The sequence below is a fragment of the Formica exsecta genome, unplaced genomic scaffold (genome assembly GCF_003651465.1).
Source record: "Formica exsecta isolate Colony F162 unplaced genomic scaffold, ASM365146v1 scaffold57, whole genome shotgun sequence".
NCBI classification, from domain to species: Eukaryota; Metazoa; Arthropoda; class Insecta; order Hymenoptera; family Formicidae; genus Formica; species Formica exsecta.
Window position 1 is genome coordinate 17,878 of NW_021852955.1, and position 27,991 is coordinate 45,868.

General features: G+C 39.1%; 1 protein-coding gene across 5 annotated transcripts; it reads right to left on the bottom strand.

Annotated features, from left to right (window-relative positions):
- Window positions 1–133: 133 nt before the first annotated feature.
- On the bottom strand, window positions 134–27,764 carry LOC115242131 (dorsal-ventral patterning protein Sog). 5 transcript variants are annotated; one of them, XM_029818206.1, is made up of 9 exons: window positions 27,615–27,764; window positions 24,955–25,326; window positions 13,476–13,579; window positions 12,187–12,316; window positions 8,980–9,045; window positions 6,919–8,703; window positions 6,273–6,421; window positions 5,307–5,633; window positions 134–3,993 (listed from the first exon to the last, which is right to left on the bottom strand). In XM_029818206.1, the coding sequence occupies exons 2-9, from the start codon at window positions 25,082–25,084 to the stop codon at window positions 3,796–3,798; spliced, it is 2,889 nt and encodes a 962-aa protein (XP_029674066.1). In that variant the 5' UTR covers window positions 25,085–25,326; window positions 27,615–27,764; the 3' UTR covers window positions 134–3,795. The 5 variants fall into 5 exon arrangements, with proteins under 5 accessions (XP_029674066.1, XP_029674069.1, XP_029674067.1 ...); XM_029818209.1 differs by lacking the exon at window positions 27,615–27,764 and adding an exon at window positions 26,470–26,580; XM_029818207.1 differs by lacking the exon at window positions 27,615–27,764 and adding an exon at window positions 26,358–26,457.
- Window positions 27,765–27,991: the final 227 nt, after the last annotated feature.

Genomic DNA, 27,991 nt, shown 5'->3' on the forward strand with positions numbered 1-27,991 from the left:
TAGAGAACTTTCCGAATTCGATTTCTGTGAATCATACGTCCGTTGGCAAATTCCTACCCGATGACATTCTTCATTCTTTTTTTTAGGAAATTTTAGGATTTGTACAGGACAAATTGCTATACTATCTTTTTAATAGTAATAATAATAATCGACATTTTTTTAATTAATAAATTGTTTTGGCACAATACAGAATATCGATTTACATTTTTCATAAAATTCTTAAAGTGCACTTCGCATACATTTCTCAGCAGCCTCTACCTTGTCGCAGAAATATTTCGTTGATATTTTATTGCATTATATAAAAAAGTATAACCGTAACGGTAATTTTGCTTACCCCGTTCGTATATTATATAAATTGAAGAATATCTTAAAAAACATATCAAACGGACATTGTATTTGAACGCATGGATACAATTTTGTCCTTTCTTATCATAGATGTAGGAAATGTGCGCGTATCGAACAATGTTGCGCCAAAATTAGAAAAAGAACGCGTCTCACAAACCTGGTTTTTCTCTTTCAAACATAAGACTACTATATAGGTTACTATGGGAACAATTTCTCTCTTATTAAAAAGAGATAAACATATACTTTTGAGACATTGCGTTCTTTTTCTAATTTTGGCGCACGAATTGCTAAAGCTCGTATCAGACTACGCATTGAAGATTCAAGATTGAAATATGACCAATCGGGACAAAGAAATTTTAGTTTCTTTTGTTCCAAATAGTCAAATTCCATTCTTTAATCTTAAATTTTTAATGCGTAATCTGATACGGGCTTAATAGATAATATAAAATATATGCACAGTCTATACTTCCTCCTACATCTATATTTTTTTACTGATGATTTCACGTTACAGACACTATAGGCATCGTATCGCGACATTACATCTTGTCATTGTAATTATTGCGGATAATTATTGGCGTAAAATAAATTTTGTATACATGTACGATGCTAGACCGCAATAATCACCTCTAATAATAATATCCGCTTTTCGCCCATATTTTTTTGCAAACTTTACGCTAACAATAAGCAACGGTACACTTTTATGCGATGTAACACTCGTGTGTATGCGTGTGCGAGCGCGCGCGCACACACAGCTTTCCTTTCTAGTCTTTTGTTAACTAAATTTATAATTAAAGGAAGATAGAGACAATAAATTTTTTCGTTTCCAACAAGCATTATAGATACATTGACAACTAAATTTAAATTTAAAAAAAGCATTGTTTTTAATACAGCATCATGTGTGCATAAAGCTTGTCAAAATAATAGCAATTTGTTTATCAAATAATTAATATCAACTCATCAAAAAAACCAATAACTTGCACATGAGAATGACTTTAAATAATCATGACAATATAATAAATCAATAATAAACAGAAATACAATATAGAAAACTCTGGATGGCGCTAAAAGAATTATACAATAATGTATAAATAATATTAATAATAATTATCATATATAATGCTGATTTATCGTTAAAATAATATTAGCCATTTCATTGTATACTATGTACAAAATATTCGAATATACAATATGGCGTTAATGTCAGCTGACTATTATGTATTCATATCATAAGTAAGGCACGTATGACAAATGGTGAGTTAATGGCTTAGTTTACACCGATATACTTTATTATGTACTAAATACTATACTGTCCAATCACAGTCGTTCCATTCTTTCAAGGAATGACTATGATTGGCCAATGTAGTACTTAGTACGTATTAAGTATATCTGTGTAAACTAGGCCATTGTCAACTTTACACGAGACACACACTATGTTAAATAGTAAAGTTAAATAACAAGTGAACCAGTAAGCTATAATTGTAACATTGATAAACGCAACGTAAAAACGCAATTTGCTTCTAAAGTTTTCAGTTGCAATATCGGAACTTGTATATACAAGTTGTCTTGTTGGCTGCTAGATTCATTGTCAGATTGTCGCTCTGAAGCGACATTTGCCATATTTATTGAATTGAATTATGTTTCTTTGCCGATTGGATTCGGTTTAGTAGCAACATTAGATGCTATTTAAGAGGTTTTAAATCGATATATTTTGAATTTTTTAGCTCGACTTAAGAGCTCTTAAATAGTTCCTAATATTAACGATATCCGTATTTCTATCATTTAGCCGCTTAAGCTTTAAGCTATGCTTAAGCGTAGCTATAATTGAATAAAGATTATAGATCTTTTATACCCTACAAAAATACATATAATAATACATAAAAAATAAATATATGATGAATCTTTTGTATATATCAATACATCGTTAAAAAAATTGCTGCTTAAAAGTTTTAAAAAAATTATTAGAAGATGGCTCCCGACCCAATTGTAACCAATGAGATATTATTTTTAAATTGTGTGTGACCGAGAACCTTATAAAGGAAAACATTTTTGACGTTGATTAATATGTATTACATACATTATATTTATTTTTGTGTCTCACAGACAATGCGCATTAATAATTAATCGGCGATTGTTAAAGATATGTCAAAATTAATTCATTTATCCTAGGATCCGATGTGATCCGATTGAAGAAAAAATTATTTCTAATAATAATAATAAATACAACTTAAATATTATAAATATACTTACAGCAATGACTGCTATCATTGACAAATATTTTACTGTATCATAGAGTAATGTTACCATGTTTTTTTTATTGTTAGTCAAATGGTTCATACGATATGAGTATGCAATGCACTCTATAAATAATACACTCTTATCAGCGATAATTTAGATTTGATCGTAACAATCGGCAAAGATAAAATCGATAAACAATAAGAAAAATGAAATAGCAGCAGATATATAGCGATTATAATTATGCCAATTATATAATGATAGTAAAATTATAGTATAAGCAATAGCAATAATAATACTATTAATAATAGAAATAATGATAATAATAATGAGTTTTAGTTATTAGTAAACATTAGAAATCGCGTAATAAACTGATGCCGCCATCGGAGGTTTTTCAGTCTTCTTTGGTTGCTGGGTAACTCGAAGAGATTAATGGGTACAGTAGGCACTGTAATAACGACGTGATGAAAAACTCGTTCCTGTCCGAATTTTCACCCTTCATTTTCGCATATTTCTTAACGTTTATCGTAATGTCCTTCTTTACGAAGAGAAGGGCGCTCTCGTTCCATTTTACCCGTTGATGAGGATCAATTGATTAATAAGCGTTTGACTGCGGGCGTTGGAGGCTTTAGAGCAAACGACCGAGCGGACGGGCGTCGCGGATAAGAATAGCATCCGATATCATGTCAACCACGTTCTTCCTCTTATTACACTAGTGTTTTCTTAATCTTCTGCAAACGTACGAGTATTATTTGTATACGCGTTCGCTGACTTTATCACCGACAATAAATTTTGAGCAATGTATACGCCATTGTTGATTACTTATTTTCTCTTCTCATCGAGCCTTACGAAATTCTGCGACAAGATTCGCGCATCGTTTTCCGCCCAGTCGAATGCGAGTTACATATATTCCCAACGGAATAAATTCGTTCGTCAATCTTTTTCGCATTACCACTTGTAAAAATCAGCTTTTCTCGGATATATTTCTAATCCATTTCTAATCTCACAATCTTGATATACGCATATGTAAAAGTATGTTTGATTTCTTTTCGCTTGGAAGGCTCTCCTCGGTCGCTCGTGACACGCGCGACAGACAAGTGGCGGCACGAACGATCGACGACTGGTTTTATCATCACCCGACGATGATGGCACGGCACATGGCAAGGTTTTTCGTAGACCAGAGCAGATTTTTCGCAAGACGATCAGACTCAGCTCAGCTCAGCTTAGCTCACGAGGCGTCACAGAATGCCGCGATGCCGAATGATGGTTGTTGCGGTGATGACGTCTCGCCCGGCGACATTGCGCTGTGCAACAATCATCGACGTCCGCCACATATTCGCCACGTTTCATCTGATGTGCGATCGAATTACAAAGTGATCGTGGACAGCGCTTCCTGTCGCACCTGACCTCGCTATTCTGAAACATACAGAAAGCGTACAAGAAGCGGCTTTACTACCATTTACGGTACCGCGTATTCGAAAAAGATGCTCACAATACTGCGAAAAATGTAAGCAGTTATTTCAAACCTTTTTAAAATTGTACAAAAATTTTTACCGTAGCAAGAAGGAAAGTAAGAGAAGAGAGAGCAAGCTTTCCAAAAAGATCAAAAATTTCTACTATCAGAATTTGTATTATTAAAAAAATACGCACAAATATGTCTCTATAATAATGCATTTCTAAATAATTGCTTGAAATTTTTCAAAATATTTAATTTCAATTTTGCATGAGTTAGTGTGTACGTATCTTTTTTATTAATAAATATTATTTTCATTGAAAATCGTTGGAGAAATTTAGAAAAGAAAAAGGAAAAAAATTGGAATTCTTAAATTTCTTAAAAACAGCTGTTGGTAAGCGAATCATAAATGTGCTATTATTCTCTTTCTTCCTTTCGCAAATTTCACAATTGTTTCTTTCATATTCCTTTTATCTCTCTCTCCCTTTCTTCTCGAATAAACGAGAAACAAAATATAAAAATCACATAAATTATTTAAAATCCTTCGGCAGTAATATAAATCTTGATAACCTTGATTACAAATTACATCCATATTTATAGAATATCTTTTTTTTAAATAATTTGTTAAATTCGTTTTCTCACGATTTTTCGCTCCGTCTACGTCATACGTCGCGACGTGACGCGACGCGATGCAAATCAGCCGAGGCCACAGCGCGCGCGTTCCATTTTCATCTTATGAAAATGAATGAAGTTAGTTTTTATAATGGAAGGGACCAGGCAAACACAAGTATGTTTAAAAGCTATCTCCCTAAAGGTTTCTCGTCATATGTGTCTTGTCTAGATATTGCAACAAAGCAACTTTAGCGATCATTTAAGAAATGAAATGATAAATAACATACATCAACTTTCAAAGTTTTAGATTTCCTCTGCTTAGCAACAAGTGGCTCTGCATCGGCTCGATTAAAATGATTATTAGACACGATTGATAGAGAGAAAGCGTATACGAATAACGTCTTTTATTCATAAATAGCCTCGTTTCACGAATCGCGACAAGAGTCTCTCACGCGCACAGCAGTAACTTCGTCTCATTTTTTAATGTCTTAATTTTGAAAATTTTGGAATTTTTAAATCTTTCAATAACTGAAATCAAATAAAACTTCTATTAGTATATCTATGTTTTGCTATACAAAGCGAACTATGGCGATAACTGTGATGCGTACGTTTATGTATCGTTATTATATAATCTTTTTCGATAATTTGATAAATAAATTCTTACTTTGCAACGACACTTGACGCACTTCATCTCACCGTGGGAATGCACTCGGGGATGCCATTCCACGCCATTCTCATAGGGTCCACCGAGAGGATATTTGCAGCCACCAGAAGAGAGTATCTCTTCCGTGGTGCGCCGCGTCGAAGGTAAAGCCTGATCTCTCGGTAGATGCGCGACGTCGCTTAAAGTGGTGGTAGTTATGTTGCTACGAGGCGTCGTTACCGGGCACTGCCTGCAACAAGCCTTCTTATCCGGCCTGAAGGCGATCTTCTCGTCGCACTCGAGCGGCGGGCACTGCACCCGCGGGCATTTCACCTCCAGCGTGACAGCCTGCGAGACAAATGGATTTCCGTTGTAAATTGCGAACGTGAGAGGTGACTTGACTTTTTACACTTGCTTACGCCAGAGTGGTATAAAATAACACACACTCTGACAAATTTATTTTATCATATCCTATTTTAATTATTATTAGTACTTTTCGCGAGAAAAAGAAAGAGAGACAGTGTAGGAATTTTGTTTTCGTAGTTTTAGCGATATACTAAATGTATGTACATAGAGTAAAGAATGTTCGTATGTTATATACATTTATAATACATGAGACAACACGTGTTGTAAAGAAATATTTTTATCATTTTTTAATTATATATTATAAGTAATTCTTGCGTCAGCTAACTAAAAGGGAAAAACTGCAAAATATTTCTATAATATTACTTTGGCACAATCTGAATCAAAATGTAATTGTATTATGCGTTGAAAAAACACGCGATAAATAAAAAAAAAATTCTTGCATATTTTATATGTATTTTATTTCTTTTATATATGTATTATTCTTTCAAAAAAGAAAAAAAAATATTGCTTTAGGAGAAAGAAATTTTTCACAGTTTATTTCAAATGTTTTCGCAAATTGATCTATCCGTGCGACTGCGATAATAGAAATTCTAATAGAAACCAAAAGGAATAAAAACTTACGTCACAAACACAAATCGCACAAATATCGAATCCTACTGGTGGTAAATACGGATGCCAAGATGATCCTGCGAGATGATATTGTCCAGCCAATGTACAACCTCTCGTCATATTGCTTTTGATTGTTGTATTAGTTTCGACAGTCACCAGTGCTAAATATTATTAATAAATCATTAATTACTGATAATGTAACGATAATTTAGGCATAGCTGTATTGGCCTACAAACGTTTTCAATTTTTAAGACCTTCCCAAAAAGTCGAAACTCCTTCTTATATTAAATTGATTAAATTTGATATTAGTAGTCATCAAATACATTTTCTTTTTTTTTTTACACATGTCAAATATATGTATAGTACATACATTTTGCAAAACTTTATTGTAATTTAATTGTATAGAATCAGACATGTGCTTGCAAACAGATGCGCGCGCGCGCACACACACACACATGCACAAATATTGTAGATTTTTACTATAATTCGCTAATCATGTTTAAGTATTACTTTACTCGTTTTATTACCATTTTCTCTTTCAGTTATAACATGTGTTGATTTTCTGTTCCATATTAAAGAATTCAATTTTCCTTACATTTCCCACATAAATAAATAAATACATTTAATAAATATAATAAATAAACATATTTCTTCATACCAACGCATATCGGACAGCAATGACCAGACAATGGTTGCTTAAGCTGCTTTCCCAGTGGGCAAGAGACTGTCGGACAAGGCATTGCATCACATCGTGCCAAGCCGCGATAGCAATGACACATCGAACAAGGATCCGCGCTCGATGTCCATTGTGTGCCCTCCTCGTAGAATCTGGTCTCGTGAAAGCACGCGCCAGTCTCGATATCCGATCTGGGTGGCTGCAGATTGTACGCCACCACAGAGGCAATGTCATTGTCGGCATAGTGCGGCAAACAGCTAAACGGCGCTCTAGCCTTGAAGGGAGCCTTCAAGATGTGAGTAACCTGTTTATCTGTCACTTCGAGAAAACCGATACCCGATTCGATTCTGTAGAGCTCCATCGGTGACAGTCCGGTAACTGAACCCTCTAGAGAGTATCCCGTAAATTCTTCGAGGAGCCTCCTGGCAACGGGAGCACCTTGCGCCAGTAGAGGCATTGTCTCCAGATACAAACGGAACGTCTGTGGTTCTTGAGAAGAGGAAGGAAAACCAGCGAGCTCTAGTTCATAATGTAGAGAACAATCCAGGTCTACCGCGGTCCATATCAGACCGACCGGTCCAGGATACGTCGGTTCTTTAGTCGATCTCCGCAGTAATACGGGCGCGGCGGTGTCTCTAGCATCTGCCACAGGTCTTTCCAAGAGTCTGCCGCGCAACATGGAGCCGAGATGACTCGCAGCGACTACAGAGAGTTCCTCGTTGAAGAGCGGCTGCAAGAGTCTCGGCCCGGGCCGATCCAAGGAACCGTTTGCGAGACCGTTGACCAATGAGGGCGTCAAGTCCTCGAGTTCCGTTCTCCGTTTCCCTCCCTCGTCCACTAATGTCACCAGGGGACTCTCCTCCTCGAGTCCTATCAATTGAACTCCGTAACGTAGCGCTCCGATACGATCCAGAAAGGCCCAAGCCAATCCGGACGCCGCGGACGGTGTCTCGGACAATAGTAATGTCTGATATATATCGCAAGTTGCGCGCGGACCAACCGTGCCAGCCAGTCGAAGAGCCTGCGGATCCTTACGAGACATTATACTAATCGACAACTTGCCACGAGTTAACAAACGGAGATCAGTTCCGGAAAGGGCGCTACGAATCTCGCCGAAGTTCAATTCGTTGGACGGCTTTTTCACGACTATCTCCTCACTAAGGACCACGTAATCCTTCTCCTGGTGTTCTAGCTGAACGATCAGCGGAACGTCGATCACATCGTTTGGCAGGAAGAGACCGTTGAAGACGAGCGATACATGGATCGATGGTGTCGAAGCGGATGAGGCGGATACAATCGCCGTCGCGCCTGCGCCGGACATCAATGATCGATCGACGCCCATCGTCGGTTCTAATAGCGAGGAGAACTGTTCGCTCGATAATGCGCGGTATCGAGATACCTGACCGGTCAGACTTGACGAGGGTTCCCAGATGAAGGAAACATGCAGACGTTCCTCTCGCAATAATTTACGATAGTCGCGCGGCATACGCCTCCATACGCCGCAAAGTTTGCCAGTAGCATTTTGATAGGTGCCACCGATTGGATCCATCACCTGTTCTTCGAGAATGCTGCCGGATCCATCGATAAACTGTATGCTACGCGGTCGAGGCGTCGATGCGGACAGATAAAACGAATAGTAGAGATTTTTGCGTTGGAAGCTGAAACGACCGGTTGCCAAATAGTTGTACGCGCTGTTGTACGATGTTGGATTCAAATTGTCACGACGCAGAGATTGTGACGTTCTGCCGGTTAATAGGGTGCCGAAATCTGTAATCACGAGATATACGATATTCATTAATTGAAGCTAAACTAAGCTAAGCTAAGCTAAGCTAAGCTAAGCTAAGCTAAGCTAAGCTACTTGAGAAAAAAAGGAAAAGGCGTAACACACGTGCTCGATAAGTGATGGAGCAATCATGAGACTGTTTTTATTACATTGCTCTTTCAAATAAATAGAAACGATATCAAAATCAAACGTATTCGAATGTATATGTCATCATTGCGAGTGTGTCGAGAATTTTTCAAAAATACTCGAAAGAATCTTACGTTTCAAGCTTCGCTCCTCTTCTTCCGAAGTTAACTGCGCCGGTAAATCTTGCACTATGTCTGTGTCTGTAACAAAAGTTTTATTTTATCGTAAATACGTGCATTTATTATACGTGTTACTTTATTATTCGATGCAATTCTTTTGTTTATTCAACATTCTTTTTGTAAATTTAATGTAAAAATATAAGGATTATATTTTTATGAAATGTTGATTATAAAATTTATTAGACGAGTTCAATCAATCAAATTTTTGCGCCCTTTTTCCTTTTCTTCGTTTTAAATATCTTTTCTTTTTTGTCGTTTCCAAAATAGGATTTCCAAGAATTCTCGTTGCCTTTGTCTTGGAGGAGTATACCGTACGTAGGGACTAGCATCACGCACATATGTATGTACACAATCGCGTACGTTATAACAAAACTAAATATATTTATACAGCAGAACAATTAGAACTCGGAAGCATAAAACTGTCTTCGCATAAGAGAATGGCGAGTGTTTTATACTTTGTTTTACATGGTATCAAACGTAGACGCATACCGGCCTGATGGCAACTCTCTCTCTCTCCCTGCCTATCTCCCTCCTCCGTCTCTCTTTCACAGAGGATAGGCATAAAATAAAAATAAACGATCAATCGTCGATCGTCGATGTCCAACAGTCCAACATTGACTCGACTCAGCAGCCAGCAGCCGGTGGTGGCATGCGCATGGATCATAAAGAATGCTTGGTAGGAGCGCGGTAGGAAAAAGAGTCGGCTGGCGCCAACCGTTGCTACTTTGAATGTTACTTTTATGGCGCATACCGCGCCGGTTCAGCGCCACAGAGACGTTAATTGCCTTCGCGCAAAACGTACAGCATGCCTCTCTCGACACGCGTGAGACCAACCACAGTTATCAACTAAACTATTTCCGCCTAATCGAATCTAATCGCGACGGACGGCGCGACGTTAATTCTATCGTGTCATTAAAATAAATCGAAAAAAAGAGTATAGATGATAATGTGATAATTAATTGCTCTCGCGAATCAAATCTATCCGTCGTGCTTTTTATGTCTCCTCGTTTTTTCAAATCTTTTTTCGTAAATAAATTAATAAGTCTCTTATAGCTTTATACAAGACAAAAATTTGCGAATCCGGCGCGCGAATTCGGCTAAAAAGTCATCTAACAAATATGTCGACCGATTATAAATTGTCGTTTTAAGCAATATCGTCGGATTGAAAGGACAATCGTTATGCAGAATTACGGATCATCGATTAAAAATATTTGAATGTGCAATCTCCAGCCGTTCAAACAAACAAGCGACATAAAGATATAAAAGTCGGGTAGTCTGGCTCGTAAAGTATTTTTGCGATCAATCAAAATTCTTTTCTTCGACGTATTTTAAATTGCGTTTAAATTTTTCTATCCCATACTGACGCACACGTCAGTACCGTCTAATTTATTTTTATAACGTCGAAGAAGAATCAAAGTCATATTTTCATGGTCGTGTGTGTGTGTGTGTGTGTGTGTGTGCGTGTGTGTGTATCATAACCGACATGGGATAATCGACGAGAACCGAATGAGAATCGATGCGACGGTCCAATCGACGAGTTCAAGGGTCGCAATACATTTTCTCGTGGAATGTAAAAGAAAGGGGCTGTTATTTGCGCCAAGTTTCATCTTTCATTAGTAGGGCCAACGAGCTCCTATCAGACGGCGCGGCGGTGACAATTATGACAATGATGATTATTAGGGCGAATCGTCTCGTGCGGAAAATAAATTTGACGCGCGAGCTTTCTACGAGAAGCAAATGAGAGGGGTGGGATTATAAAAAATAATTCTATATGTATTATCGTTGTTGGTCACGGCAGAATCGCGACGATAACGAGAGCGCTTTATCAAAAGTGTCACATTAACCTAATTGCACGATAAATATATATGCGCATTTTTTCGTTGCATCGCCAATAACTGCGCGATACGCGACTATAAAAATGTAACGACTCTGTCTCTATTTATAAGCGCTCGGACAATGTCGAAAAGTAAAAGGAACGGTCAAATGAATTTGCATAAATGACATAAAAGACTCCTATTGTACTCCCGCTGAGCAATTCGTATCCATTGCTACAATCTCTCTTCCACATTTTCTCTCTCTCTCTCTCTCTCTCTGTCTCTCGCCTCATCCGCCCATCTATTCTTATTCCCGCTGCGTGCGTTCTGCCCGATCATTACGTATGCTAATATTTACATTTAGATTGCACGGCTTAATCGAAGTGACGCCATACGGTAATATAGCCGGCGCCATGGCGCTAAACCCGTGGCGTCCGTCCTCATCTCCTCTCACTCCGCTTCTCTTCAACGATTACAACTCGAGTTCCTTCTCGAGAGAACGCGATCGGTCAATCCTGCTTCCTAAACCTTTTTTTCTTTTTTTCTTTTTTTCTTTTTTTCATCCGTCATTTTGTCTTTTTCTTTGCCATTTTTTTTTCACCACTAGGCAAATTCTCAACCTCTCTCTTTCTCTCTCTCCGCATATTTCTAGATAAAGACATGGAAAATTTTTAAATCCTAGTTTATCGTGTCGTTCCTGAAAATAAGTAAAACAATGCAGTAATCGCATAAATGTGCGAAAGCGGCGATGGCTAAAAAGATTATTCTAGTTTGTACCCAAGAAATTTAACGCGTCAATTTGCGATTTATTGGAGTAAATAATTGATGTAGAGATAAATATGTAACGTAAAAGCGATAGTATCGCTAAGCAAAGCGAAACATTTCGCGGCAATTTGCGCTCATTATCGTTGCTGACGCACGCGAAGCTTATCCGCTAACCTTATCAGTGTGCGAGATACGCTACTTTCACCGCATCGGTGACTTGGGCCAAATTCTTCGAGAGCTCCCCCAACCCCAACGGGCACAACGTCGTCTCTATTTCTCTTCGCGGATTCCTAAACCTAATCTGTATCGCCGCTATACTAGTCGCGGTAGAATGCGGATAGAGTAAATCGCATAGTCGGGATACTCGGAGAGATTGCCTTCTCGGTATCATCGATGAAGTGAAAAAACAAAAGGAAATATTTATGATAAATGATGCGCGTTAACCTTACTCATTGTCAGTTTATTTCGAAAGCGCGCATTTCCGCGCGCACTTTTGACGATTGGACAGAAAAGAGGATCGACTATAAATAAACACACACAGCGAGGCCTACGAAAAACTAATCAGATATATTGCATAACTTACTCAAGTCACCGGGACAGGATTTGCAGCATCGACCCGGTAGTAAAACTGGTTCGTCGCACGTGAGTTTGGGACACTCGTTCTTTATATTGCGACATTGGACTCTCGCGATGATCCGTCGTTTCTTTTGCACCTGAAAGCGACAAACGACAGTTAGTTAGCCGCCGGTTAGGTTTGCGATCGCGAAGCAAACTATATGCTCGTATATTCCATCGCGCTCTGTCTTTTCATTGATAAAAAGAACATGTTTTGTTTATATTCGTGACTTTGTATTCCTTACTCTACTTTGTTACTTTTGGTCGCGCCTTGGCACGACGATAAAGAGGATACTGATACAAGAGAGAAGAAGGTAAAAGAAAGTATTAATATATTTATATATTTTATTCCACATCGCTCGTGGCGCGCCAACGATAAAAACGATAAAAGCACGCAACGATACGTATATTAATTCTCAAGCTCGATTAACATTGCGCTTCTTAAGATGGTATTATATCGAGAATGCGTGATTCTCTCTCTTTCTCTCTCTCTTTCTCTTTCTCTCATCTCATCTCATCACATCACATCTCATCTCATCTTGGAAACTCTGCAACGGAGGATAAGCGTCGCGTTCGACGAACCGCGACATTACCGCGAGGACTTTAAGCGAGGAGAGAGGAGACACGACTTCTCGTAACGACGTGTGATTCACGCGACGCGTCTGCTTCTTCTACAACCAAGATCGCGACCTATCAATAGCTCCTCGTGTACACGAAGGAGGGGGACTGTCATTCTTCTAAAGTCTAAAAATAGACGCCGCGCTCACGAGCCGAACATAACACACAGCGCAGCATCTCTCTCTCTCTCTCTCTCTTTCTCTCTCATTTTCTTCCGTCTTTCATTCTCATCTTTTCATCTTTTCGATCGATGATCGTAATACATTTTTCAAGAATCTCTTTCAACCCTTCGTTAGAGATGAACGTGAGACTATCGAAATGCACGTTTAGAACGCGCATTTAGAACAAGTATTTAAACACGATTATAGCATGTTTCTCGACAATAAACTCCAAAGCGAAGAAAAGAGGCGTCCCGTCACGTCCTTACAAATCATTTTTATTCATATATGTTAATAAATTCTGGTGATACCATACTGAAATTATTTATTATGATAAATGCCATGTATATACGCCAAACACTATGCGTGAGAGATGCAGCGTGTTTTAATATGCGGATTGTGCGTATAGCGAGTTATAGACACATATACGCGCGTACAAATATTTTATGCGAATAAAACACGAGCTCACTGTATTACGTACCGGTATACACTCGCATTTGATACAATACATGATTCCAAAAGGCGGTCCTAAATCCGCAAACCATACGGAACCTAGTTCGCGGATCTGCTTGCCAAAAGTGCATTCTGAAACAAAGAGAAAGAGGAATTAATCGTCAATATCGTTATCGCCTAACAAAATGTTACAAATAAAAATTGTCAAAATTTAAATATCGCCCTATTTGATGTATAATTTATCGATTACTCGTATAATACCATAAAGATAAATTTATATTTCACGTTTAACAATATACAATACACATGTGTGTGTATGTATATACGAGTTAGTATATATTATTATTATTATTATTATTAAAAGAAAGATGCGTATATATTTCAGGTGCAAATATGCTTTGTCTACACTTTTGCTTTTCGCTGCCATCATTGACGAATAAGGCGCAATTTGACGTGGGTATAACGTAATACGTTCGGCATGTGCACGAGTCGTACGCATATTCATTCGCGTTTATCGATAATATGCCGTTGCGCGTTCTTTAAACCATCGTTGAATGAGACTTGATCAACGACGCAATTTTTTATTCCAGATGTAAAACTTTAGCTATTGTTTACAAATACCGCACAACTGATTAATCGATGCCATCAGTGACACAGTGGCAGGAATTTCCTGACCGCTCCGCGCTGAATTACAATTGAGATGTGTGTGTGTGTGTGTGTGTGTGTGTGTGTGCGCGCGCGCGCGCGCATTTTATAACAACTATATAGGAGATGTAAATTTCAAAAGAAAACAAATAATACGATCAAATTTTCTGAACCAAGTTGATAATATAATTTTATAATTAGTAAAAATACATATAATACATATAATATATGTCTGTACATATTATTAAATTGACACTAATATATATTCGCGATTTTTATAATTTCTTAGACTCTTCTCCCGCTCAAAGAAGAAAAAAAAAAAAAAAGTGAAAGCTACTGAAAGCTATGGAGAGTTTCATTCCCTTACACTGGCACTGTCTTTACCTTTCGATGTAAAAATAAATGCGGGTTTGAAAGCATTCTGAAAATAACGTAATAGGAATTGTTTTCGTCGCAAGTGTGTATTACGCACGACCATGTTTCAGTGTTTTTATTTTTGCCATGCGAATATAGCGCGCTGCAGTTTTTCTTAATTCATGATCAATCTGAGATTAGCGGAGTTCTATTAATATTACTTATAAGAGAGAGTACTCTCGGAGGAATATGCATCTTATTCGTTGTCTAACAGATGAGTAAATTACTTGATTATACATGTCAATATGTACTCTATATGCCTGGTGTATAAATTTATGCGGATAACACGCATACATATATGGGAAGGAGAATGAGAGATATGCTTGGAAAAGAAGAAAAAAGATTTGCAGGTTTCCCATTCTAGCATTGCTGATCAAAAATTATCATAAAGAGAAAAAAAGAGAGAAAGGGAGAGAGAAAGAGAAAGAAAAAACTTGGTCAAATACGAGTGAAAAAAAAAATCCGTTTTGCACGAGGTCATTGCACTGCGCGCGCTAAATTGTTCTAACGTAAGCGCAAAGTCGCGGCCTTAAGTAACTAGGAGTCCGAGAGAGAGTCACAATATCAAGCTACTACGTCAAAAATATGCGAGTCACGCGGTATAGAATGCCGCTGTAAAGTAAATCGTATTAATATTCTCTCTCTCTCTCTCTCTCTCTCTCTCTCTCTAATATAAAGCCTAACTGAATATATTTACAATTAGAGATTAAATAAATAAATATATTTAAATGTCTCTAATAATTATAAACGATTATTATATATTATTCAATATAAATATTTCATCTGGAAAAAAATACGTTTCGATTACTCGCAATTATAATCCATAAATTTCAAACGATAATCAAAACTTTCAAACGATATTTGCCAATGATAATGATTAAGATTCGTCAATGGCAATCATTTCGCAAAGGCATTTGGGCAAATGTATGTCCAATAAAATGAAAAAAGAGACGAAACGACGATTAATATTTAAATCGATTTTACGAACTGATTAAACAAACACTCGCGAGTGTGCGCCCATCTACATTTTTATTGCGGGTGCCATGAGTACGTTTTCGTTCACGATAATATAAATAATGCGAGCGTGGAAAAGAGCATGCACCGGAATACACTAGACCATAATCCGCAAAGCGGTTAAGCGAATGGCAAACATGTGCTACCTTTCGTTTTTCGCTTTTCGCTTTTCCACCCTCGCATTCTCCTGTGCGTCTCTCTCTCTCTCTCTCTCTCTCTCTCTCTCACTCTCTCTCATGTTGGATAGATTTACGAACGTGACGCCTATCCGTTGATTCTCGCTATTCGTCTCTTCCTCTCGTTCTTTCTTTTCGGCATCTATCCTCTCGTCTCGTCTCGTCTCGAGTTTCACATCACCTTTAGCATCGCGCCCGCTCTCACGTCTCATCGTAACATTGTGATACGAAGCACGTACATAAGACGGTTATCCTATCGCATCATAATGGAGAGAAATGAAAAGACTGACAAAAACAAAAACACCGGTTCTTTGTAAAATTTAAAAATTAAACTTTAGAAATCACAAAGCCGATTTTTTAATTTCAAGTTGGTCTCAGTTTTTTTTTCTAGAATCTAGAATATCACTTAAAGATTATAAACTTTATTCTTTGAAAATAAAAAAAAACCACTCGATTTCTATAGATTAAAAACATTTCTCTTTCTCTCCTCTATCGGTGCCTCAATACGTTTGTACAAATAGCCAGTTGAAATATCCGTTTTTATCGGTTTTCTGCAAAGTTGTGGAAATAGAATATTATTAATAATGCTTGCACTCTCATAAATTTAATTTCAAGTTTTCGCCAAAATGACGTAGCGGTACAAGAGTGATATCTACAGATACAACACTCTATAATTATGCTCTCTCTTTCTCTCTCTCGATTTCCTTTGGAGATATCAAGCGCATCGCCTATGTCACGTGTAGCACATTGCTTTACGTAACGGCCACCTGTGATCGTGAAGCATTTTCATCTATAAACATAGATCAAGAGACGACACCCTTACTTTCGTCAGGTATCACACGGCGGTATCAGAGCGGTATCACAGCTTCGGACGATGTTCGAGCACCACTTTTTCGAGCGATGCCGCCTGCCTCGCCTCGCCTTTCTTCTCCTCATCAAACCATGCCATGCCATGCCATGCCATGCCATGCTACGCCATGATACACCACGCTACGCCACGCCACGCCACGCCACGCCTCGCCGCGTCACGCCGTGCCGGTTCACGAGACGTTTTAGCATCTCCGCTAAAAGCGGATAGACACGTAGGCGATAGCGCGATGTCGTCGCGATTATTTATGTATGCGTGAAACTGCGCCGCTCCGCTCCGCGCCACGCGCTGATACCTGATGGCACGTAGATTTACGTACGACGCAAGTACGCGAACGCATTCTTTAGCGTACGTTTTATTTTCTTTTTTCTCATTTTATTAATTTTTTTTCCGCGAGTATTCATAAAAGAAAGAAGCATGCATTATTTTAATTATAACTATAAGATATATGAGATACTTTTTAATAAAACGAATCGAAAAAAAGTACATATATCTTTTTCATATCCAAGTTATATGAAATGATGTGTGATATATGTATATATAAATTGTTCCAGTGTTGAACATATATATCTCTATTGTATATGTCCGTACACTTGCGTGATACCACGCACGGCTCAGAAATGCCGACCTTGCGCCTGCAACTTGAGTCAGTGCACGCGTAATGCGATGCATTCACGTTCGCCAAGCCTTTCGGCCAATCCCTTCGTCGGTCGCGCGACGACCGCGCTGATAAGCAACGAGGGCGCAAGGGCGCGAGGGCGCGAAGGCGCGAGGGCGGCGGCAGCGACGGCGATGGCGATGGCAATGGCGACGGCGGCAACCACAAATTTACACGTATACAAAATATGTTTATATATATATATATATATATATATATGTGTGTGTGTGTGTGTGTGTGTGTGTATGTATGTATGTACGCGCGTGCGATATGTAAATATACCGTCGGACATATCGAAATATCAGGTAAGGTGTACACATTAGACAATACGGTATCGTTTCTTTTCCCGAAATTATTCAAATTAGTCGCGCACCAAAAAACATTTCTTTTTCTTAACCTAATTAAAAAGAGAGGAATATATTTTATCGTAGAAATAAATAGAAAGAAAAGAGAAAAAAGAAGAGTCATTGCGAGTTGACTGTATTGGGATTATGCCAAAATTCAAACATATTGTTAGCTTAAATTCGTCAAAAGTGTCTGGTAAATAAACCGCTATTACGTCGACAAGTGGCTCATTCGTATTATTCCAAATTTCTCTGCTGGCACGTGTCAATGCTCTCGCGAGCCAAGAAACTGATTGATCAATTCAGTTTTGCAAAAGTACAATATATCGCTCGTACTTTACACGCGTGATAAAAAAAATTATTTGTAAACAGCATCGAAATTTCAGAGAAAAAATAATTTATATATATGCGACACTTTTTGTAAAAATATTATTCTTTTCAAACATAATTCACAACCACGTAAATATATGATGGAAAAAACCTCGTATCCATCACAGAATCGCTGCAGCGGAAAAAATAATAAGAATTGGATAATCATTGGCGGATGACGTACCTACTTTTCCTTCCACTGACTCTGTAACGCGAGAATAAACACACGAATGATAAATAATACATTACGTTTCGATCCGGACAAGTCAGTTTGATTCGATTTATTGGAGTGACGATCGATGGCTATTGGCAATGAGAAGAAGGAAAAAGATCTTTCGGTTTCGCTCAAACATATCGCGATCAATTTTTTTTTCTTTTTTCTTTTTTTCTTTATGTGGTATAAATGCGCGAGCGCGCGCTCGCGAGAGAGAGAAAGAGAGGGAGAGAGAAATGGAAAGAGATACCGATTCACTCTTATGTTTGAAACTACAAGAGTTAACTCAATGGTATCAACGAGAGTCAACAGTTTAGCAGAGCCACCATATAAATGGATTAATATAGAAAAATAAAATTATATATTTTTGCTTCTGCCAGAATAATCTAAATTTATATATGTATATATTTACAAAACCGGTGTGTGCTTTTTCGTTAACGTATCATGCATTGTGTAATAGACAATTATTGACAATTTGACATTTCGATTAGATGTTTATCGTTCACGCACACACGTTTGCTAACGGCGGCAAATTTATTTCTTTATTTAACCAAATTTGAAAACATCGGCACTCTGCTTGCAATTAGAGTAAATTTCTGAGCAAGCCCATATATTTATGCGACGATATTGCTCTTGCGGTAGATAATAGATAACGAACGACCAATCCTTAAGCCATTCGTTGGCCAAGTATCCGACAGATTTTGATGATACGTCGTACAGTAATATTGTAATACTGGCACAATAATGACATAAATTTGAAAATTTCGCGGTAATTTCACTTATTTATAAGATTGTGCACCGATGACATTTCGAAAAGTCATTTCACATTGACTTTCGATTCATTAATTTAATTCATCATCACTCTGCGTAACTCTGATAAAACTGAAACGTTACTAAAGAATAATCAAAAAGAAAATTTAATTTTGTAATTTTCTCAGCGAACGAAAATTCTATGCAAAATGTTTCGAATGATTTAAATTTAAATGATCACTTGGACAAGATTTACTAGATGTATATACATATACACACAGCGGCGCTAGAACAACATTTTTCAACACTGTCTAGATTCGTGTAGAGAAACTCATTCGTGAGGAATGTTGAATAACGTATATAAAACGATGCATCTTATCTCTCTCGCAAAGATTAAGTTGAGATGGCTCGTAAAATCAGAACGAGTTGTCCCATATGAAGTATACGTAAAAAAAGGGGGAGATCCATTTAACGGTGTGCGCATGTTGTTTCCATAATAAAACTAATTCGCGATACGATGCGATACGACGCGATACGATGCGATACGCGCGATACGAATGATACGAATGATACGACGAGAGCGCGACTCTCGAAGCCTGGTCTAGTACATTTAAAGGCCTAAGTAAAAAGGAATATAAGTGACATTAACGGTACCGATTAGCGATTATACCTTACCGCGCGCGAGATCGATAAAATGAAAATTCATAAAAGAGAATAATGTTGAAATATTTTCCAAGTGACGAGGAGTACGTCTCGGATGAAATTTCATTGTCACAGTTGCGATTATCACGACTATACTAGACTATAGCTACAGCTATTATTAATTGTATTTGTATTTGCCGACACTTTTTTTTTCACCCAAGATTATGACACAACCGAAACGAAGTAAAAATTAATGTATTTTACTGCAAGAGATTCGCGATTCGTTAAAACCATGCACGCTCACACCATGCCAGCGCGGAAGAAAGTGATACCCTGACTAAATTGATAATTTTCGCGCAACATTGATAACGATCATTTCACAATGACGATAAAACGAACGATATTCATTCGTTTTATTCTCACCAAATCTGTCTACGATATATGCCCATTGTATAATTTTATATGGAAAATGATGATGCTTGAAAATAAATTTTACATTCGCTACTATATCTAGAAGAGATGGCAACATATAACATTTTTACCGATAAACACACGTGTTTCTTTTTTTCTTTCCATCTCTTTCCTCCGCTTTCCGCTATAGCTATCTCACTCTTTCTACAATCGTTATCCTTTTTATATATTATATCGACTTAGCGCGCGCGCGTGTGTACGAAAGCAAAAAGAGAGAGCACTATATGTTATACTCGCCTTTGTGGATACAAACTCTACTTTGAAGTTTTATGAATCTGCGTAATGTTGCGTTGCATCTATAGTCGCTAAAAATCTTTGTCCTCGACCAACCGATTAATCCGCCCCCTCCCCTCCCTCCCTCGAGCAAAAAAACAAACAGACAAAAGCGCTACCATATATATAAACTCGTAAACAGATATGCGCGACATGTTTCTTTAATTGTCTCGACAAACATTCACAAATTTTCCAAACTTCTTTCTCAAATTATAACTATATCTATATTCATCACCGTACAATTGATTAACGAGATACGGTCGCAAAAGGCTGTTTGCTACGAGAAAATGCATAAATATAAACCGCACCCATGTCATCCGAGGATAATGGCAACCTATCTTGCACATCCTGCCGTGCCTTGTCCGGTCGGCTCTATCAAGTCGACGCAAATCGATCGGGCGATAAAAGGCGATATCTTGAGAAATCGATAAATTCTCTATTATGAGGAAAAGTGCAATATTTGTCCAAAGTATTCATACATGTGTATTTACTTTGGATGGTGATGCTATAGGCTGTAGGCTGTAGGCTGTAGGCTGTAGGCTGTAGGCTGTAGGCTGTAGGCTGTAGGCTGTAGGCTGTAGGCTGTAGGCTGTAGGCTGTAGAACTGTAGACTGTAGACACGTAGAGCTTAGCGTTTACAATTAGTTTCAACTACCATATTCTTATCGTTAGCCAGATTCCGCGTGTATACCCGCGAGGGTAATAATGAAATAGGAGGTAGAGGGAACGAGTTGACAGAGAACGAAAGAGGAAGGAGAAGAGAAACGAAGAAGCCGCGTTCGTCGCGGAGGTGGTGGTAAGTCGTTTTGTGTCTGCAGCTCGTCTAAATATATACGATCCTCTCTTCGGCACGACGCAGCCTTTCTCAGAGAAACGGGAGAGACGCGGAACGGGCGCTGTCTTGATTTTAGAGAAATCCCTGATCCCTGTATACTTCGCGACAGTCGAAAAAGTCGAAAAATCAGGATGTGACGGTCAATCTGAAAAATAGCCAAGCGGCTAAAATTATGATCGCCGATTCATTTAACGCGTCTCTCTTTCGAATGTGCGTGACTCTTGATTTAATTTACCGTGTCAGCTTTTATAAAATGTACAAACGCGCGCGCAAGTATTTGATGAAAAATATTTTTCCTTTCTCACGCAGTCATACAATATATAGGTATATATAATATATACACATATGCGCGTGCATACTGTTCTATCGGTACGAGAGATTCCTCCGTTATTTCATTCAGTTTCAACATAAAGATTTGCGCACATCTATATATTATATATTTTTATTTGCTAATACAATTTAATTCAACACGATGGAATGTACGTTCCATATTGGCATAATTATGCAATAGGGAACTAGGGTGCTTTTAACAAATCCGAGAATTCTCATCCTCTGCCTCCTTCTTTCTATTTATCCCTTTCTCTTTTGCTCCCATCATAGATCGTGTAATCGTAATATAATTGTTGAATAAAATAGCGTTACGCATAAAGACGATGACAGTCTAAATTCGCGTCGCGCGTCGCGCGTCGCGCGCCCAGCGTATGCAGCGTTGAACGCCATCGTTTAGCTTTTAGCTATTTGAAAAAAGGCGAATAAATTGGCTTCTAAACTAAACTTGTTTAATATACAACGGCCGCGTTGTCTTCGTGGCTGCAGCCAATTAGCCGCGAATCTTGTCGAACGGAGGATCGAGCGACGCGCTCGCGAGAGGAAAGGGCTCGATAGCATTGCCGCCACGTGAATAAGGTCCATTTATGTAAAACTTCCAGACGTGTTATTTTTTAAATACGCGTTCACGTACCAAGTAATCTACCATCGTATAAAATTGGGTCGAATCCGAACACAATGAGACGCATAGTAAGCAACCAAAATATCTCTGTTTATCATTGCTCTGTATCTCTAATTGCGCGTATTGAAATTAATGTATAGATGAAATAATTTTTATAGAAACGTTTTTTTTTTCTTTTCTTTCCCTGCGAGAGTACTACTGATGGTATATATACAGCGTACGCAAATATTATTAATCCGAAGAAAAAGAAAGGTAAAAATATTCTTTTTCTAAAAACATGATTGCCCACATATATCTTGACGTATGCGTCGAATGGTTTTCATTCGCGAATGGATCCATTGATATCATACGGCGATCATCGTATACATGTCACAATTCATCATCATGTAATATAATTAATCAAAGTTATGTTATCGGTATAAATCTTAATATTCGCGGTTGATATCGATACGATATACAACTATAGTCATTAATTAATCTGATATTGAGCGAATCAATGGCTAGTCGCTAGATGCCATAATAGCGGATTATCGCGGAAATTAATTAATTGGGTATATTGACAATCCTTAATTGTGCGTATAAAAAATAATTACGTTTCACATGTCCTAGTAGATCGCGTTTACTGTTAGAGATAATACGACTAGTACACATACGGAGCACCGTTATCTTTTCTAGTCAAGGAGTCACGCGAATAACAATCGTATGTAAATCGACGATCATATTGTCATCTCTTGAAATATGATCGCGACTCGCGTTAGTATTAGGTATTGATTAATTAATTTATTCACTCGCGCGTGTTGTAAAAAACGACGGATGGAAAAATTACCTTAAAATAAAATGAGTGCGTATACTATTCGTTAGCAACAGAGATAAGTAACATTGTATAAATTTGGCCACGCCATTTGCGAATGTCTCGATCAGATCATCGTAACTTTGTGTCTGTGTAAGCATCTGATTTTTGCCTTTTCCCACTCCCGTCGCAATATAAAATGAAACTCGCGCGTCATATCGTGCGCGTAATCGGGGCTCGGGAGTGTTAACGAGAAAGGAGGAAGAGACCCGAGGAGACATTGAACGACGACGGAAACAACGATGAGATAAATAATGTCAATTTATTATTTGTAAATTTAATCGGTGGCTTGGCACTTGGCTTTGCTGACTACCTATATACCGACTCAGTTTATCGTTAATTTATTAATCTAATTTCGAATTTATGACTCGCAAAATAAGTTTAAAAAAAATGATCGAAGCGATTTCCATTGTTTTTTTAAATTTATTTCGCGAGCGATAAATTCCGAACTAGGATATTTAGCATTTAGATAGCAATTTGTCCGGGAAATAATTCGATATCGAGTTGATATTATTGTAGTTCAACTACTTACTTTTAATTAGTTGTTAATTTGTTATTTTATACGAAAGTTGTAATATCTTATACATCTACAAAAATTCAATATTTTTAAAATCTATCCGCAATAATTACACATGTGGCAATTCTGTATGATAATTGTGATATATTTGTTTGTTGTGTTTTCAATGTGACACGTGTAATATTAATTGATTTATATACCGTACTGTGCTATTGTCGGAAAAAAAGAAAAAAAAAGGTAAAATAATATCTTTCGCATAAAATGATATTCGATCAACATCTTATACATATATATGTATAAAATGTTGATCGCAATTTTTTCAGGTCAAACTATATACGAAGCTTTGGTGTTTTATCATTCTCTATGCATGCATAAATATATAAGCAAAAATGGCCATTATGTAATGGCCATTAATTATATTTATAATTTCGATAATGTATACTGAATTAATAAAAAGAGGAAAGAGAGAGAGAGAGAGAGAGAGCGCCCCGCACGCACGTTAGTCCAGAAAAGTGGAAATAAAAACTAGAATACACATAGAACGGAATATAAAATATGTATATAAAAATGGAGAAAATATTATTGTGGAAAGAAAAAGGGGACACGAGCAAACCGGTGGGCATTGCTAAATCCATATAAAGAAGAGAAATGAGTTGCTCGGGTCCTTTTCCTCTTGCTTATATGCTCCAAACTCACTCTCTCTCTCTCTCTCTCTCTCCTCGCGAAAATTCACCGAGATGTTTGAAACGCGCCAACAAATGGCTACGTAGTTTATTTTATAAAACTCGATATACATGTAAATATAAACTTTAACATACCCACAATGTTGCATTTTGAGAAATTTACCGAGGAGGTACATGTACAAAATGTACGAGATTCAATATCGGCGTTTATACAAGTTTGCAGTTTGCAAAAAACGTTGAAAGACAAAATAACGAAAAACTTTGGCGAGACAATTATCTCGTACCGATTTGTCACAAATGTATGAAATGCAAAGTAAGCCATACTCGCGTATACACACGTATGAAAAATCACGGAAAAAGCATAGGTAGGTTAGTTTGCGTAGCCATCGCGAATCGCGAATCGCGAATCGCGAGAAAATGATTATTGGGAGAACATTAAGCTATGTCACGGATGTGTGGACACGCGCGGTTGCACCGATACTTATATTCTCCTTTCGTGTTTCTTTCGCGCGCATTTCTCATTATATAAGATTGCTGCGGCCACACACTCGTAGACACAGAATACGTCGAGGCACGTCGCGCTGTCGCGCATTCACGCGACGATCTCTAACCTTTAAAGGACAAGAAACTGCACCGCGCGCTCGCTCGCGCGACGAGCGACGACTGGCGTTTGACGATTGGCGATTGGCGATTGGCGATATCGTCGAGCGCTCGGTGATAGAGATCGGAAAAGCCAGATTGATTTTCCATTTGACAATGCCGGTCGATAAGAATCGTACAATAGGGTAATACGGTACAATAAATATATATTTACAATGGAGCAATCGTTACTTACCGGCGGCCCGGTGAGGTCTTCTCGCCCAGTCGTCCTCTATCAAGGGTGCGACCTTCCGCGCGTGTAATGCTAGAGGGCAGGAAGCGATGATGAATAGAATCGGCAACGTCAGACCACTGTGAAAATGCATATTGGCGACTCTCGGTCTCTCGCGACGCGACGCGTGTTCCTTTCCTTTTCTTCTTCTTCTTCTTCTCCTCCTCCTTCTCCTCCTCCTCCTCCTCTTTCTTCTTCTTCGCCGTTTATCAGCTGGTTACTCTTTCGTACTCGGTTCTGGCACTCGCACCAATGTTTTACGCATAGGTATAGCGCGCCTTCTCCTCCTCTCTCGCTGCTCTCTTTCTTCGCCGTCGTCGAAGCCGCGGCACTAATCTATCAACAAGCACGTTCACTGCACAAAACTCTTTTCGCGCAACTTCATTTACTACGTAATTTATCCTCTCCCCTTCCTCGTCTTGGGTCTTGGGTACGGCGCGTAAAAGGGCGCGATGCGCGTATAACTGGCGTTTAAATTCGAATGTCTTCTCTATTCTAACACGATGTATCGAGAAAAATACACGTATACGAAAAGTTCAAGTCGATTTTGCCGCGAAATTTCTGCTCGGAGGAGGAATGAGCGACGAGGGAACGAAGCGAAGCGAACCGCGAGAAAGCCTCGCTCGCTCTCTCTCGCGACTCCGCTACTACTCTGCGATTTCTCGATTCGCGTTCCTCTCGCGCCTCGCGCCTCGCGCCTCGCGCCTCTCCGCTCCACCGGCCTCGAGAGCGCGTACCGCGCGCCGATGCTACGAGAATGCCCCGAGACGAAGAGACACGGGAGAGCGGAAAGGCTTCCTCGTCGTCGGCTCTGTTGGTCCCTCGTTCACTCGCTCACCCGCGCGCGCGCATACACACGCACACACACACACACAACGCAACAAACACACATACGCATTCACTCTCTTTTCGCTCTTGTCCTCTTGCCTTGTTTTTCGCTCTCCTCCGTTCTCTCTCTCTCTCTCTCTCTCTCTCTCTCGCGTTATTCGCGCCGCGTATTACGTCTCTCTGTTATATTCTCTTTACCTCTCGCCTGCTCCCCTTCGCGAAGTAACGCCGTAACGCCGGGATGCGGTATATATATATATATATACATGCACACACACACCATGTATATGGTGTCGCGTTTGCTCTTTTCTTACAATAGTTGTTAGCCACGTGCTATATCGCGCGCTTTTTGATCGATCCTCTCTCGCGAAAAGAAAATAAACAATCTACGGAAATTATCGCGATTATTATCGCGAAAGGAACCAGCCCGTTATCGTTATCTCTCCGTTGCGTCCGAAAATGTGTTGGAAAATGGTATACAGGTTTCGGCGCGATCGGCGTTTTGAAAAATATCTTCTACTTTCGATACGTGTATGTACCTGCGACAAGTGCTCGGTCGGGATCGTCGCATCACGCGTCAAGTTGCACCAGCCACTAGCCACCAGCCTCGCGAGCCATGGGTTAATCGTCATCAGTCGTACAGCGTGTTACCTCGATCCTCGATCCTCGATCCTCGATCCTCGATCCTCGATCGCGCGCGCGGTGGGTGTAGCGATGTAGCGGGTGTGTAGCGAATCGCCGCGCTATCCGGCATCCGAGAGGTGTGCGAGTGCGAGGCAACGCCAAACGCCAGGCATGCGAGTGACTGAGTACTGAATACGCCATCCCCACCCTCACTATCTCGAGCCGAGCTAAACTAACTGCGCGCGACGCGAGATGAGAGATGAGAGATGCGAAACGCGAGACGCGATGGGCATCGCAAAGGTCGTCACCGCCGTGACGCGACGCAACGACATTGCTATCTGTTCCGTAAGAGAACGCACGAACGTCTTATGAAATATATTTCACGGCGTTGATGAAGAATAAGCGCAACTGCAAAACTGTCATTTTTCTCAAAACATTTATTTTACAGTTTACAGGAATAGAATTTGAAAAGAGCTGCACCGATAAATTCGAATAATAAATAATATGGAGTAAACCATAGACGTAGAAAATATAGACTGCGCGTATCGAACAAATGTTGCGCCAAAATTAGAAAAAGAACGCAATGTCTCACAAGTCTGGTTTTTCTCTCTCAAACGTAAAACAATGACCGTGTTCCCAAATTCACTGCTAATACTGGAAATCTATAATATATATAACATGAACTGATGAATTTTAGAACATGACCTATAGTCTCTAGTTAAAAACTCTCTAGTTAAAAAGAGATAAACATACTTCCGAGACATTGCGTTCTTTTTCTAATTTTGACGCACAAATTGTTAATAGATAACACAAGATACGCGCAATCTATACTTTTTACGTCTATGGTCTTCGTAACGCGATACAAACATTTTCAATTTTATGTTGTAAAATTTATACGTACCGCATACAAATAAAATTTGTAGTAACACATTAAATGTACAAAGAAGAATACAAATAGAAATTTTGGAAAGACGCAGTGATAATTCGTTGTCGATAAAGATGAATAGAGCGCAGCCACGATAATCTTTTTGCGATATCAGTCGTATACTTAAGAATTTACGGTTATATGGAATAACGACACAATGTATTATCCGTTCTCTCTCTCTCTCTCTCTCTCTCTCTCTCGCGTTATTCGCGCCGCGTATTACGTCTCTCTGTTATATTCTCTTTACCTCTCGCCTGCTCCCCTTCGCGAAGTAACGCCGGTGCGCATCGATGCGGCGGCACTGATTCCGTTGACGAGTGCGCCGCGCGTTAACCGTATCGGATAGCAAACGTCCGACTGACTGACTAACTGACCGCGAGGGCGCGAGGGCCGCGAGCCGCGAGCCGTCTCGTGAACTTGTCTCTGGTGGGAGGAGAAGGAGGAGGAAAAGGAGGAGGAAAAAGAGGAGGAGGAGTCGCCTACCGCGTCGCCGTCGCCGTCGCCGTCACCGTCACCGTCACCGTCACCGTCACCATCACCATCACCGTCGTCGCGATCGACTCTGTCCTTTTCGAATGAGATTACGAACGCGATCGCGAGATTACAAGATTGCGAGATTGCGGA

Coding starts and splice junctions, on each gene's coding strand:
- LOC115242131 (XM_029818205.1), bottom strand. CDS start 24,441: ATGGCTTACTTTGCATTTCATACATTTGTGACAAATCGGTACGAGATA. Junction 13,580..24,254: donor CTCAAAATGCAACATTGTGG/GTATGTTAAAGT, acceptor TCTTTGTTTCAG/AATGCACTTTTGGCAAGCAG. Junction 3,994..5,306: donor GCGTCAAGTGTCGTTGCAAA/GTAAGAATTTAT, acceptor TGTATGTTTCAG/AATAGCGAGGTCAGGTGCGA.